Below are 16343 nucleotides of genomic sequence, written 5' to 3'. Positions count from 1 at the left end.
CTCTCAACTGCAAACCCTCACCCTGGCTGCCCGCCCTTCTGAACTCCAGACACCCTGGCCGCTGCCCGTCTGGGCTCCCCACGCCCTGACCGGGGACTTGCCACCTGGACCCAGCTATCCAAGCTCCCAATGCGTTGACTGAATCAGGTACTTACAAGATCAAAAGTTTGACCCACGTAAAAGTCAACACCTCAACCCATTTTTTGGCCTGAAAAAATGGTCCAAAAAAATTTGACGATTACACGAGTATATATGGTACTTATTTCTTAATGACAAACTACAGGTTGCAAAATCTTTTATTGGCCTGGTTTGTTCAGGATGTTACTGATAATTTCTAATTACAGTAAAATTCCAATAATCTGGCATCCTTGGGACTTTGGAACAAAAACAACCCCCAACCCACCCCCCCCCCCCCCCGCATTCTTTTGTCTTTATACAGTTCATCTTCCCTTTCCAATATGTGTCCTGATACAGGGACTTTGCCCAAAACGTCAGCAATTACCCCAGAGGAGCTGCTCAACCTGCTGAGATCCTCCAGCAGTTTGTTTTTTGGCTTCAGATTCCAGCATCAGCAGGTCTCTTATGCTTCCAACTTTGGGATTTTCATGGTGCCAAATTAGCAAATTTTCAAGCATATTGGTTATTGATTCTGTTAATAATCCAAACATACTTTTGCTTCACTTTATGCAATATTATAATACATTTTCCAGTGAACTCAGTGAGCTTAAAGGAAATATGCAAGAACTGCTGACCATTAATTCGGCCACAAACCCGTCATGCCCTGGACCCCTTTCTCCGAGTGCATACCCTGCTTACGCTCTGGACCTTTGACTTTAAACGCACACCCTGCTTACGCTCTGGACCTTTGACTTTAAACGCACACCCTGCTTACGCTCTGGATCTTTGACTTTAAAAGCACACCCTGCTTACGCTCTGGACCTTTGACTTTAAACGCACACCCTGCTTACGCTCTGGATCTTTGACTTTAAACGCACACCCTGCTTACGCTCTGGACCTTTGACTTTAAACGCACACCCTGCTTACGCTCTGGACCTTTGACTTTAAACGCACACCCTGCTTACGCTCTGGACCTTTGACTTTAAATGCACACCCTGCTTACGCTCTGGATCTTTGACTTTAAAAGCACACCCTGCTTACGCTCTGGACCTTTGACTTTAAACGCACACCCTGCTTATGCTCTGGACCTTTGACTTTAAACGCACACCCTGCTTACGCTCTGGATCTTTGACTTTAAAAGCACACCCTGCTTACGCTCTGGACCTTTGACTTTAAATGCACACCCTGCTTACGCTCTGGACCTTTGACTTTAAACACACACCCTGCTTACGCTCTGGACCTTTGACTTTAAACGCACACCCTGCTTGCGCTCTGGACCTGTGTCTCTAAACGCACACCCTGCTTACGCTCTGGACCTGTGTCTCTAAACGCACACCCTGCTTGCGCTCTAGACTGCTGGCTCTCCTTCTGGACAAATGAGTGAGCCAGTTAATGGACCTTCAGTTAATGGACCAATAGTCAAATGCTGGATTATCGGAGTTTTACTGTACAAAATGTCGAAGTGTACAATGTCACAAAACTGTACAGTCCAAATAAACAAAAGTAATAGGAGACTACGAGAGACTTCAGATGCAGGAATCTGGAGCAAAAACAATCTGCTGGAGGGACTCTGTTCCCGATGTGGCCTCTACATCAGTGAGACCAAGCGCATATTATGCAGAGCATCTGCAATCTGTTTGCAATGGCCATTCCGTGCTCTCAAGTTGCAAGCTATTTTAATTCTCCTTTCAATTTCCTGGCCCTCCCTGCATTGACCTGCTTATCCTTGGCTGCCTTCACCACCAGAGTGAGGTTCCAGCGTAAAGTGGAGGAACAATTTCTCATATTCTGTCTGGGCAGCCTACAATTTCAAATAACAAGTCCCTCTCTTGTCTTTCAAGCTGCTTCCATTCTCTCCCCCCTCCCCATTTTTGACCCCTTTCCCACACATCCCCTTACAACAACAACAACAACAACACCACCCCCAACATCGATTTTCATTGCCCTGCACCTGTGGTTCCACCCTCTTCCACTTCCACTTCACTGACAGAACTACCCTCTCCCCTTCATTTTCATCTGGTCATATTTGTACTTCACCTCCCCAGTGGGTTTCGTTTCATCACCATTTTCACCTTATCAGATTCATGCACTGGTCGACTTTGTATCAACATTTCACCTCTCTCCAGTCATGTTCAATTTCACCCTCATCTTTCTCCACCTGACCTTCTCTCTCCCTTTTTTGTGGCACCTGCCAACCAAATCCCACCACTTCCCCATCTGTCCATCATTCTACACCCCTTCCTGGTTTACCACTCACCTTTGTTCAGCCGCTCCCACCCTGTCCTCACTATCTTGGCACTCTCTCCTCTGCAGTCTCAATCTTGATGAGGGGTTCCAACCTGAAGCATTTTCTCCACTGTTGCTGCCTGACCTACTGAGCTGTTCTAGCAGATTACACTGGACAAAGTTTTTTTTTCCAAAAGGTTTGCTTCCTCAAAAGGCATCGGAAACAAAGATTATTTCAGATTTGCTGTATCACATATGAAGTTGGAGAAGTGTCAAATTAACTTAAATTGAGCATGTTTAATCGCATAATGTACCCCCTCTGAGCCAAACTCTCAGGTTGAATTCGCATGTTGCACAACAATTGTGAGGAGCTCAGGGTTTGTCTTGGTCACAAATTTTACAACCAAAGTAGAGCTCACAGGTTTTCTTAATAAGTGCTGCATCTTTGAGCCTTAACCATAAAATTGTCACAAATGTAATAGAATGGATCACAGCTGTTGCATCATTGACAAGACATTTCTGCTGTATTGAATCTTCCTGAAGAAAATAAATGCTATTGCCTGAAGAACATGTGCATAAACATGCCTTCAATCTGTATCAATGTAATGCACAGCCTCTGAATATGTGAGCTGTTTTTATAGCCTGTATACATCTATCCTGACTAAGCATGCCCCAGCCTAAGGCAATAGTACCTGCACAGGGTGTATGCCCAGGCATGTTTGGACTAACCAAATCAGCTTGCTTTGTGGGCAATATATGACTTAAAATATGACAGGAAATTACAAAAATAGGTTTTATCTAAAAACATAGTACATGATAGAAAGATTTTAAGGTGATTTCTGTGATCACCAGCCTAAAATCCATAAAATAGACCCAAAGTGTTCATAAAGCAAAATTTTCATTGTCTAGTGTTAATTTTTGAAATGATATAGCATGCTACAAATTGGCCATCCTTCCATCGTCATTGAAACTAAATTATGAATGGAGTTGAATTTTACTGAGAAACAACCAAATAAGTCAAAATCATTGCTGCATCTTCAATCATAAATGCCTCATGTTCACTAATGTTTTCTGCAGCTTGGATCTGGATAGAGCCATATGTATGACCAGCTGTCCAATCCACTGACAACCCAAAGCTCTTGTTATGAGCACAGGGGAAAGAAAACATGCACCACCATCCTCTCACAAGCTGTTTATAGATGAAATTTGGATAGTTTCATAACCTTGATTATGGCCTGAGTTTTCTGAAAAACTTAACTAAATAATGATCATGACTTTGTTGTCATGCACATAAATACAATGTACATATGGCCAAAAGTCTTGCTGGCAGTCAAATAGGTACTTGGTTTAAAAAAAAATCTCAAATGGTTTGTATTAAATTACCATATGGAAAGATAATTATTATAAAAGATGGATAATGAATATTCACAATTACAGTCGTGGGGAAAAATAGATTTTAATAGTGCAGACAAGTCTCAGTGGAGTAGAGTAGTTTATGATTTGGGTGATGAGGAGATTCAAGAGCCATTAGATTAAAAAAAAATGTTTTGAACCAAGAGGTGCTAGACTTCAGGCTTGTGGTGCAACCACTGTATAGCTATTATGTATGTAGTATATGAGCTGCCCTGCCCTCTGCACCTGTGACTCCTCCCTCCCCAGAAATCCCAATAAAGGCTGATACGCCCAAACTCCTCCCTCAGTACCTGTCTCGGAACCAGGTCAGCAACTTGTAAGATGTGTTGATGTCTCAAGGTGATTATACCCTTTTAATTACAACTCTCAGTCTAATGTGGTTGATCGATAGTGCTACAAGGCTTCTGTACCTTCTTTCCAAAGTTAACAGCAAGAAGAGGTTGTGACCAAGGTGATGGGGGTCCCTCATGATGTTGGCTGCCGTCTTCAGGCAGGGCCTCACATAGGTGTCTTCAATGGATGGGAGGATAGAGCCTTTGAAGTTTGCTACTTTCTGCATTCCTACACACTCTAATTACCATACCAGGCTATGATGTAGCCAACCAGTATTCTGTCCATGCTACACCTGTAGAAGTTTGATAGAATATTTGATGACATGCCAAATCTCCTCCAACTTCTTAGAAAGTAGAGGCGTTGATGTGCCTTCTTCATCGTTGCCTTGATGTGTTGGGTTCAGCCGAGGTCCTCTGATATGTAGACTCTCAAGAACTTGAAGGTATTAATCGTCCCCACCTCCGTTCTTTCAATACGGATGGGTGTGTGGTACTACCCCTTTCTAAAATCCAGAGTAACCTCCTTGGCCTTGTTGGCACGTGGTTGTTCTGGTGCCATCCAACCATATTTTTGGTTTTCATCCTGTATTCTAACTTATTCAATTAGGCTCAGTCCAGCCATTCATACGAAGAAGAAGTATAGTATTAATAGTGCAAAAAGACACAAATATCTCATAGTTTACTCCTAGTTTTCATCTTTGCTCCTTCCTCCTGAAATGAAGAGCTGAGGTTTGATATGTATGAGGTAGAAGAGCAAAAGCAGGATTTTCCTTTCTGGGAGCTTTGCACCTGAGGCTGACTTGCCTTCAAACCACATGACTCGGGTATATTTTCCATCCTAAATTTGCTAATCAGTGAAGTTGCTATTTTTATGCTGCTTGTGTTTATGCTCTCTTGTCCTCCCACTCACGATTTCTCTATTCCCATGCCACAGAAGGGAAATGCACAAGAGGTTAGTGCATGTGTTCAAAGCTGCAGGAGGTACTAACTACGTCACACAATTAACAGTCACCGCCTCTGTTTCCCTGAAATTTCAGGAAAACAGTGCGTCATGTCATTTGGCATGCAGTGGAAGCTGAATGTTGCTGGCTTTTGTACAGGGTTGTGTACTTCTGTCAGAATTGTCTAGACTGGCTGGTGTTCAAGTCACATCACAAGCGAATGAATTTTGACAATATAAATCACATTCTCTCTTCTGTGTTTTTCTGCTCTGGAGCACACCAGGTTCAGTAGAGCATTGAAGGCTTTTATCCGTTTCCCCCACCAATAAATTTTGCCTCTCAAAGATAGCTAAGAGGTTGGGGCTCAATCTGCTTAGCAACTATTTAACTTTGTCCAGAGCAAGAGTGCAGATGTGAACAGCTGTTGCAAGAGTTTAACTAACACATTTCTGGAAGTGAAACACAGAAGTCTGTGGTCACTGTGATTGAAGTAAAAACATAAATGCTGGAGGAACTCGGCAGGTTTTGCAGAGTCCATAGGATACTAGAAGTGCCTGGCTCTTCGTTTCATGTTTATAGATGACACTATACAAGCTGGTACCCAATATCTGTATAGTTTTAGAAAGCAACTTCACCTCCTAAATCAGATACGATGTTAAGCTATATTTTCCTTTTTGACAGGAAGGAAGCACATTCTCCAAAGGATTCCCTTGCTCCATCTTTGATCTGAAACATGATTCTGTTTCACTCCCTGTAGATGCTGTCTGACTTGCTTAGTGTTTGTAGCCTTTTCTTTTTCTACCACCTCCTCATTTAGGACTTCTCATTAGCAATAAACCCTCAAAGAAAAGAAAACAAACAAGGGTTATAACGGCATTTGAAGACGTGTATTTCACAATGCAATTTCAAGTATTAAAGCAAGAATTGTCAGACATGTGACATAATTGTCAGAAATTCTGCTCTTTGCTAAAAAAATGAAGATTCCTTTTGTAGATCCATATGTTTCCACAGCTTACAGGCTTCACTTGCTTCTCCTGTCACCTTAACCTTACCCTGCTTGTTATTTTTGGTATTTTGGCTGGGGGTAAATGAAAGGAAAATGGTCCGATCCTGATGTGGAGCACGCAAGGAAGAGGTTTGTGTGTGTGTGGAAAAACTGTTGGTGCCATTGCATTATGGTGAATTCTACGTGATACAGCAAATCTGAAATTATCTTTGGTTTCAGCTTGAAGTTGTCTATTGTAATGTTCACTTTTTTTCAGGAAGAAAACCTTTTGAAAAAAATTGTCCAGTGTAATCAGTGTAAGAGCCTTGCCAATAAGCATGGGTGATCACGGCTCTCCATCCATCACAGTCTATGACCCTCAGAATTATATTTGTTGCCTCCCCTGTTCTCTTTCAGTGAGGGCTCCATCTTTAAGCTGAGACCGTAGTCGATTTTGAATTCATGATGATACAAGGGAAAAATACTGAGTGGTTTCCCGTTGCCTTTTTCAGTTGCAGTGTCCATACTGGACGGGTAACCCTGTCCATATATCTGCAGATTCATCTGCCCCGCGTTTTTAGTTTTACAACCATAAATTCTGATTTGTAGAATCTGCTTGTAAAAACCATCCACCAACTGCAATCCAGTGCTTCACGTGACCATGATTGGGAGGTTAAACAAGTAGTACACCTTGCCCAAAGGTGATCTGCAGGCTATCGGATGGAAGAAGCACCTACACCATCTCCTCTTGCTGAGCAATTGTGCAGCACCGACACAGAAATCACATAAATACATTTTAAAATAAATATAAATGAATATTTTGGAATTTTATACTCAGTTGCAGGATACTGTTCATCAATCTCAGTCTGTAAGAAGAAGCTATTTCCTTACCTGGCAGTCCTGATTTTGAGGCTCTAGATCCTTCTAGATGGTAGTAGGTAAAAAAAAAAGCGCTGTGTTGATGATCCTCTGTATTGACTTCTGGTCCGATGCTTTGCAGCTACCATAGCACACAATGAATCAGCTAGACGTGACATTCTCGATTGTACTCCTGTCAAATGTCGTCAAGATGGGGGCCAGTAGCCTTGTCCTCCTCAACCTCCTTTGAAAGTGTAGGCACTGCTGTGCCTTCCTGATTAAAGAGATGTTGAATCTCTGTAAAGTGCTTTGGAAATCTTTCTTCATTGATGACATAAAAGTAAGTTGCTATTTGTCATTTGTACTGATGAAGTAGAGTTATGGTGAGACATGTCCTGCACCAGGTGCCTGGCAATCAAGGATAAAAAAGTTACTGCAGTGTTGACTGAAGAATTAATAGTTTTTATGTATGTAACATGAATGAAAACTTATTTTTAGATCAAAAGTCTGCCATTTGGAAACATTTTTTTGATAAGCGATGGCTCTGAAGGCAACAGTACTGGTGTTCCATTCTTCCACATCAGCCAAGCAGACAGAACAGTTGCAGATTTGATGAATAATCCCATTGCTTCTTTAACATTGTCAGAGGCTGAGCCAAATTACTGCAGGTATGTCCATCTCTTTTCTGTTGTACAGACATAAATATATGTTGAACTAACAGGATAAACTTGTCTTTCTTTTTAAAAATCCCAATCGAGACATTTTTCTTCAGGAACAGGAAAGAGAGTCAACTAACTTTCTAGAACTTTGAGAGCCATCAGCATGGATCTAATACTACCACAATTACGAGAAAATCTTCTGGTTAACTCTTAAATGCTTTCAGATTTATCTTGCAAAATAGAGCTGGGAAATGAGGGAGAGCCATGCTCAAAATCAAAGAGTTAGTTTAAGAAGTAAAATGTTGTTGCAGTCACAGTTCAACTGTTACGAATATCTCTTTAACCTGTATTAAGCAGGTTGAGTGGACTTGTTAAAGAGGGAGTGGAATGGCTTCATTTGTTCGAGGTTTTGGGAAGATTTAACTTGGGTCCTGGATTTATCTCTTGGCTCAAACTAATTTACCAAGCTTCTGCTGTGGCGGTTATTACTAATAACAATAAATCTTCTTATTTTAGGTTACATTGGGGTACACATCAAGCTTGACCTCTTAGTCCCTTATTATTCAACCTAGCTTTTGAACCCTTGGTAATTGCACTAAGAGATTCTACAAATATCCATGGTATCCAGAAAGGGGAGAGAGTATATAAGGTTTCATTATATGCAGATAATTTGTTGGTATTTATCTCCGATCCTAAAAAAAATTGATTCCTTCTATTATCTTTGCTTATTATATTTGGTATTTTTTTCAGGCTATAAATTGAATTAAAAGTGAACTTTTTCCTATTAGTAATCATTTACATTTATATGTTCAATGACCTTTTAAAGTTGTTAAAAATCGATTTACATATCATGGTATAAAAATTACAAAACACTTTAAGGATTTATACAAAAATATAATTATCTCCCTTTGATTGATTATGCTAAATAAATATTATCAAAATGGTCATCATTAAAATGATAATCTTACCAAAGTTCTTGTATACATTTCAAGCTATCCCAACTTTCATCCCTGAAGTATTCTTTGATAAATTAGATTCTAAAATATCATCTTGTATATGGAATAATAAAAGTCCTAGGTTGGCTAAACCATTACTACAGAAAACAAAAAGGGATGGTGGTCTGGAATAACCAAATTTCCAGTTTTATTACTGGGCAATTAATATATGATACATTACATTATGGACTCGCTATTCTGAGATGCATGATTGCCCTTTATGGGTGGAATTGGAGAAGAATTTGGTTAGAGGATACTCTATCTTCTCTTTTAGGTACTTCTCACCACTTTGCATTAGTTAAAGTATATAAACAAGATATTAAATCAATTCTCAGGCATACATTAAAGATTTGGTTTCAATTTTGCAAGTTTTTTTGATTTAAATAATTTTGTTCTGTCCAGTAAAATTTATTCCAATTATTTTTAAGATCTCATCTGACCAAGCTTTTGCCCTATGGAAAGATGACCTTTCTTGATATGTTTTAAGGAAATTGTTTAATGTAATTTGATCAATTAGCTGAAAAGTTCCATTTGCCTTAAATGCAACTTCTTAAATATTTTCAAATTAGGAGTTTTCTACACTCTACAATTTTCCATTTGCCTTTTCAACTAATTTGATTGATACTCTTCTTCAATTAAATTCTCCTGAAAAGGATTGATAGCTAATATTTATAACAGCTTAATTTACATCCTATATCCAATGATAAAATTAAAGGGACTTGGGAACTGGAATTTGAGCAGCCACTTTCTGATGATTTATGGGAAAGAATTTTTCAACTTGTCAATACTTCTTCAGTTTGTGTCCATCACTCTTTGATTTAGTTCAAGGTAGTGCATAGGGCACATATGTTAAAGGACAGATTGGCCCATATTTTTCCTAATATAAGTCCTATTTGTGATGTTTTGGTCCTGTACTAAGTTGGATCATTTTTGGCAAGGTGTTTTTGAAATTTTAGCCAAACCTACTCACAGCTATTTTTAGGATCACAGTATTGGGATCAGGCTTTACACCTGCTTCAGCCCAAAGCCTTTTCAACATTCATGGCAAGGAGAGCTATACTACTCAAATGGAAAGGTTGCAGTCTGTCTACTTTATTCAATGGCTTTCCTCCATTATGTCTGCTTAGATTTAGAAAAAATTAGAAGTCGGACATTTGATACTACCTTCAACTTTGAAAAAATCTGGCAACCATTTATTCAATATGTTCATATGACTCAAACTAATAAACAAAATTGAACCATCCAGTTTGTTTTTCTTCCAAGTGTGTTGGGTTTACTCAGAAAGAATCTCTTTTTTACCTACTTTAAAATTACTCTCAGAATGGATTGACCAGTTTTTTTTTGTTTGTTTTTTAATTTATTTTTCATCGGAGTTAGATTTTTTTGTTTTATGCATTAACTTTTTATTACTTAATGTAACTATCAATATATTGGAAATATTGAATTAATTTGAAAATGCTTGATTGTTATATTCAAGAACAATGTATATTACTTTTTCCCTTATTATTCTGTACATTGTTTTTTTCCATTTTGTGGAAAATGAATTTAAAAATTTAAAAAAGAAAGAAATCTATCAACTTCTGCTTTAAATCTACCCAGTGACTTGGCCTATGCAACCATCTGTGACAATGAATTACACAGATTCACCACCTTCTAGCTGAAGAACCTTCTCCTCCTCTGTGTTCTGGTTTATTCTGAGGCTGTGCTCTCTGGTCCAAGACTCTTCAACCATTGGAAACAGCTTCTCCAGGTCCACTGTATTCAGCCCTTTTAAGTTTCAATAGGTTTTGACAAAATCCACCCCTCATCCTCCTAAACTCCAGTGAGTACAGGCCCAGAGCCAACAAATGTTAACCCTCTTATCCCTGGGATCATACTCCTAAACCTTCTCAGGATCCTCTCCAACATCAGCTCCTCCTTCCTTAGATATGGTGCCCAAAACTGCTCACAATACTCCAAATGTAGTCTGACCAATGCTTTGTAAAACCTCAGCATTACATCTTTGCTTTTGTATTCTCGTCTTCTCTGAATGAATCCTATCATTAATTTGCCTTCCTTACGACTGACTCAACCTCCAAGTTAACCTTTAGAGATTTCTGCATTAGAGCCCCCAAATCCCTTTGGTCTTCTGCTTTCTGAATTTTCTCCCCATTTAGAAAATTGTCTACTTCTACCAAACTGCATGGCCATACACTTCCCTATTCTATATTCCATCTGCCTCTTCTTTACCCATTTCCCAACCTATCCAAATCCCTCTGTAGTCTCCATTTCCTCAACAGTACCTGCCCATCCACAAATCTGCAGATCATCCGCAAAACTTGGCCACCATACCATCAATTCCGTCATCTACGTCATTTGCTTACAGTGTAAAAAGTTGCTGACTCAACATTGGCCTCTGCAGAATTGTACAGCCAACTCGAAAAAGCCCCCTTATTCCCATCCATTGCCTTCTGCCAGTCAGCCAATCTTGTATCCATGCTGGTATCTTTCTCATAATGTCTTGTTTACTAGCCTTGTGTGAATCTGCACATGACTATTGATATCTTTAAAACCAGCTCAGAGTTGGAACTAATTATCAGAATTATGATTAAATAAAATCCATTTGCCTCCTTCTAAAAAACACGTTTTGAAGTGTTTGTACCGATTTCCCTATTCCCCTTGAGAGATTAATCAGACTTCCTTTTACAATTCATTCTGATGTTGATGCCATTTCTCCATTGTATCTTCCTCTTGTGATTAATTCATATAATTGCTTGGACCCCTTAATTACTTGAGGAGAGAACTTGAGTCAACAGGTCATGGTGAACAACTTAATAATTAGCACATTGTGTGAATTAAAAGGACAAGGCAAGGAAATCATCACTGCCCACTGTTTCCTTTGTAAATGTTATTGCATTAAGAATGTTTGCAATAGCAGCAGAAGGTGTGACTTTGCCCCAACTCCCAGCTCATCCCTGGCCCATTTCCACCTCCCAGCCTATCCTCAACCTAATCATAGCCCTCATTTCAATTGTGGCTGGTGGCAGTGCCGAATTAATTTAGTAGTATTAAGCTACGGGTCCCACGCTAAATGCTTACAAGCTACCAATTCCGATTTGGTGTATTGCTATACTACGATACTGCCTTCAAATTTTATGAATGACAGGTTAGCAATTTTAGCCAATTATCACCTTTAATTGGGGTTATTATTTTAATACAGTAATTAATGTTTGTCGTATTATCTGGCTTTTCAGAAAATGAAAATATTTAATTACTTGACTATGCAATATTTATATTTTTAAAATTTGTATATTTTTAAAATTTGGGGCCCCTTTATAACATAGGCTACAAGACCTGCACTAATTTAATCCGGCTCTGGCTTGTAGTTGGCTCTAGCCAATCATGGCACCTGGGTGTACCTGGAATTCTCTGATCTGGCTCATCCTAGTTGGTTCATGGCTCAGGGAGCCCGGGGGGGTACTTTAAACCTCACTCTCTCCCAGAGGACAACAATTTACCTTTGATTTCCCCTCTTCATTCCATTTCACACACATCCATCCCAAGCAACCACATTTCCTTTATTGGGAACCTGAGCCCTTTAATAGTGCTCACCCCATGGGAATGGCAAATGCTGTGATGATGAATGTACCTGAAAGTATATTGATTTATTAAAGCAAATATGTATCAATTTCATGATTTTTAATTTTTTTGGTTATGTCCGATCTGCCATTAAGGAAAATATTGGCATCAGTTCAATAATAGTAATGCTGTAGGATATCTGTGGTTGATATTCCTGTTCCTCAAATGACAGAGTAGATAATGATTTCAAGGAGATGTAAATGTATTTTTTGGTTTAATTGAACAGGAATTTGGTGAGAAAATAATCATAAGGTGCAATAAACCTGCTTTTAATTACATTTATAGAGTATAATATATCAGAAACCATACCTTCCTCTTTTGGTGCCATTAAATTGAATTGAGTTGTTTGTTACCATGAGCGTGGAGATACAGTTTAAAAAAAACTTTTGTTTTATGTGCTACTCAGGCAAGTCAACCAGTGCTATAAATTTTAGTTTAGTTTAAAACCACACAATAAAACACATAATTAAAGATCACAAGAGGAAGATGCAATGGAGGAATGGCAGCCCATGCTGAAGTACAACAGTTGCCTTGATCTAAGAAATCCACCATGATCTTACTGAACGACAAGGCAGATATGAGGACGGGGTGTGGCAAGATGGCGTAGAGGACAGACGTGCAATCCCACCCTTCCTCAGCTAGTTTTTTAAGTACCCGTTTTTAAAGCTTATAAAAGTGATTAAGAATTATATTTTTTAAAATTTTTTGGAACATTAGTGGGTTATAATGGCGACTAATGTTAAAGAAAACCACAAACTCAATTGCAGAAGTGTAGAGCTCGTCGAAAGAACCAAAGACTTGTTGATTCAAACCAAGGCTTTTATTAGCAAAAGACAGGAGCTCTTCACAGGTGGCCGACCAGTCCGGAATGATCCGACCTGGCTAGGGACACAACCCTTTAAGGCCCAGACAGTAGGCGTGGCTTAGCTCTCAGCCAATTGCTGTAAGCACAGTCTAGATACTGTAACTATATACATTGATGATAGATCTGTACTATCACAAGAAGAAACTACCTTTTAAGAGTGCTGAAGAATTGAACCTGCTTAACTGAAGCCACGGAGTCAATTTTGGGAGTTCCTAAGGCACAGAGGACCCCTGCCTGATTGAGTACGACACCGGCTCCGATCCTGCTGATGGCGCTGGCTCGACAACGAGCTCTGTTGGTGCTGAACTGCGCGCCCGATGGTGACTTGGTCAAGAGAGGAGCCCGTGAGCCCATGCTGCTGTCAGGTGGGCCGGGGATGCACAGAGTGGTGTTGGAAGCCGCACCTGTGCAGTCCCTGGCCTTATCGGGCATGCGCGGTGCCTCTAGGGTTCGGGAGTTGCTGGATCGGGTGTGGGCTGTGGGGGGGGCCCGAGCAGTGGCGTTCCAACATGGTCGGGGTGCCGTTGTCAGGTGTTCAGACCCGCAGCTGCACCGACCGGAAAGAGACCGACGACATCTGAAGAGGAAGAAGACTTAACTTTACTGGGTAGCACGCAGGAGCAACTGGAAGTGGAAACTAGAGAAGGTAGGCCTCAAAAAGAGGCACTGGAATCTGGAATGGAATCTATGTGTGCTGTTTTGGAAGAGATTGCTTATCAAATGAATAATATGTTTAAACAAATGACTCAAGGATTTTTGGAAGTGACAACTAAAACGAATACTATGTCTGAAGATATGACGGCAGTTAAGAGTGATGTTAATAAATGTATCAAATCAGTGGATACAGTGCATTCCTTTAAAAAAAAATTGAAACAGCTTTTTTTGAATGTAAAAATCAGGTTGAACGTAATAAGGAAAAAATGGAGAAAGTGGAAGATTCTTTTGTGGATTGGGGAATTCAGAAGAAGGAATTATTTTAAAAAATTGATTCACTGGAAAATCAAAGTTGAAGAAATCATGTGAAGATTGTCGGTCCTCCAAAAGATATTGAAGGTCCCGATCCAATAATTTTTTTTAAGAAATGGATTCCCGAGATGTTGGGCAAGGAGTTTTTTTTGGAAGGCCTAGAGTTGGACCGGGCACATAGAGCATTGTGGAAGAAACCTTTTCCAGGACAACCGCCAAGAGCAGTTTTAATTCGTTGTCTGAAATATCAGGATAGAGAAATGATACTACGGTTGGCAGTGCAGAAGGCACAACAAAGTCAAACTCCAATAATGATTCAAAATAACAGTTTTTTTATGCAGATCTGAGTCAGGAGATTATTAGACAACATCAGGAATTCAATTCAGCTAAAGAAGTGTTGTGGCGGAAAGGTTACAAATTTGCTTTTCGTTATCCTGCAGTGTTAAAAGTCTTTTATGGTCATTTTCAATCTCAATTTTTTGAAAATGACCATGATGCATTAATTTTTGCTAATTCACTACCAGAGTTGTGAGGAAATGGTCGATTTTCGCCACCGTTGCCTAAAAGAAAGAGAAATGGAAATGGGAATGGGAAGAATGGGAGAAATGGGAAGAATGGAAAGAAAGAAGTGTTAACTCAAAGTCTTATTGACGTTGAAGACCCGGAACAATCATTGAGATTGGAGTCAATGGGTTGAATATATTGATTATATTTGATTATGTTGATGTAAATAATGTATCTCTGGTGGGGGTGGTGGGGTGGATGGCACTGAAATCTTTGATAGTCATCTGCCACTAGTGGGGTTCACCACACCCAGTTTTTTTAGGGCATTACTACATTTGGGTAGTTTTTGTTAATAACAAATTTTTGTTTTGGAATTTTAAAAAAAATTTTTAAAAATATTTAGGGGCGGGATAGTGATTTTAAGATATTATAAGGGGAGCGATTTGTAGAGAGTGATTATATTGTTAATTCATAGGGATGCCTAATCTGAAATTTGCAACTTTTAATGTTCAGGGGTTAATTAACCCGATTAAGTGAAAATGAGTTTTGGCTTATATTAAGAAAATGAAAATTGATATTGCTTTTTTGCAAGAAACACATTTGACTGAAAAATAACATCTCAAATTGAAGAGAGATTGGGTTGGTCATGTTTTTTTCTTTATTTAATTCCAAGGCAAGAGGTGTAGCGATTTTAATTCATAAGAATTTGCCTTTTGAATTACAATCTATGGAAGGAAATGCTGGGAGGGTTTTAAGGGTGAATTGTAAAATTTTTGCTGGATCTTGGACTTTGCTTAATGTTTATGCACCTAACGTAGATGATGAGCTTTTTTATTTCTGATGCTTTTTTGTTGTTAAATCAGGCTAATGAAAATATTTTAGTTGGGGGAAATTTCAATTGTGTTTTGGATCCTTTATTAGATAGATCTCCAAAAAGTATAAAGAAATCAAAGATGGTGATACAAATTGGAGCCTTGATGAAAGACTTAAATTTGGTGGATATTTGGAGAAGGGTCAATCCTACGGAGAAGGATCTTTCCTTTTATTCTTTTTGACATGATTCATTTTCTAGAATAGATTTTCTTTTAGTATCGGCACATTTACAAGGAAGAGTATTGCAGGCGGAATATAAAAGTAGGGTTATATCAGACCATTCTTTATTATTTTTTTCTTGTGTAAGTTCAGAAGTGCTACGTTCATCTTGTAGATGGAGATTTAATACAATGTTGTTGAAAAAAACAGAGTTTGTTACCTTTATTAAAGAACAGATCACTTTGTCTTGACTGAGAATGACAATTCTGTAGATTGTCATTTTGTGTTATGGGATGCACTAAAAGCTAATTTAGGAGGGCAGATTATTAGTTACACTTCTAAAGTTAAGAAACAGTATATGACAGAGAGTTTAGAATTGAGGAAGGAATTTCAGAAAGATGTGACAGAAGATAAGAAAGTGGTTTTGGCTAATTTGAAATTATGTTATAACATATTGCAAACTTATCAATTTGAGCATTTAATTAATTGATATAAGCAGCGTTATTATGAGTTAGGTGAGAGAGCACATAAGGTGCTTGCATTGCAGTTAAAGACAGAACAGGTTTCACGGATTATTAATGCTGTTAAAAAGAATTCAATGGTTACCTATAAACCTCAGGAAATTAATGACCAGTTTTATTCATTTTATCAAAAATTATATACTTCTGAGGGGAAAACAGGACAGTGGTGTTATTGAATTTTATTTATCTAAATTAACATTACCAGCATTAAAGGAGGAAGATGTTGTGGAATTGGAAGTACCGTTTACAGAATTTGAGATTAAGGAAGCTATACAGGAGATGCCAAATGGAAAGTCACTGGGGGACGACGG

The 16343-nt window shown here is 38.9% G+C and overlaps 1 protein-coding gene across 1 annotated transcript in view; it reads left to right on the top strand.

Annotated features, from left to right (window-relative positions):
- The window catches only part of creg2 (cellular repressor of E1A-stimulated genes 2), a 56525-nt gene that overhangs the window by 33771 nt on the left and 6411 nt on the right, over nucleotides 1-16343 (top strand). The window contains exon 2 of the mRNA XM_069891062.1: nucleotides 7371-7540. Coding sequence (XP_069747163.1) covers nucleotides 7371-7540 — 170 coding nt within the window. The remainder of the gene's footprint in view (nucleotides 1-7370; nucleotides 7541-16343) is intronic.

The sequence above is a fragment of the Narcine bancroftii genome, chromosome 7 (genome assembly GCF_036971445.1).
Source record: "Narcine bancroftii isolate sNarBan1 chromosome 7, sNarBan1.hap1, whole genome shotgun sequence".
Classification (NCBI taxonomy): Eukaryota; Metazoa; Chordata; class Chondrichthyes; order Torpediniformes; family Narcinidae; genus Narcine; species Narcine bancroftii.
Note: the sequence above shows the minus strand (reverse complement) of the source record. Positions and strands in the feature narration are given on the sequence as shown.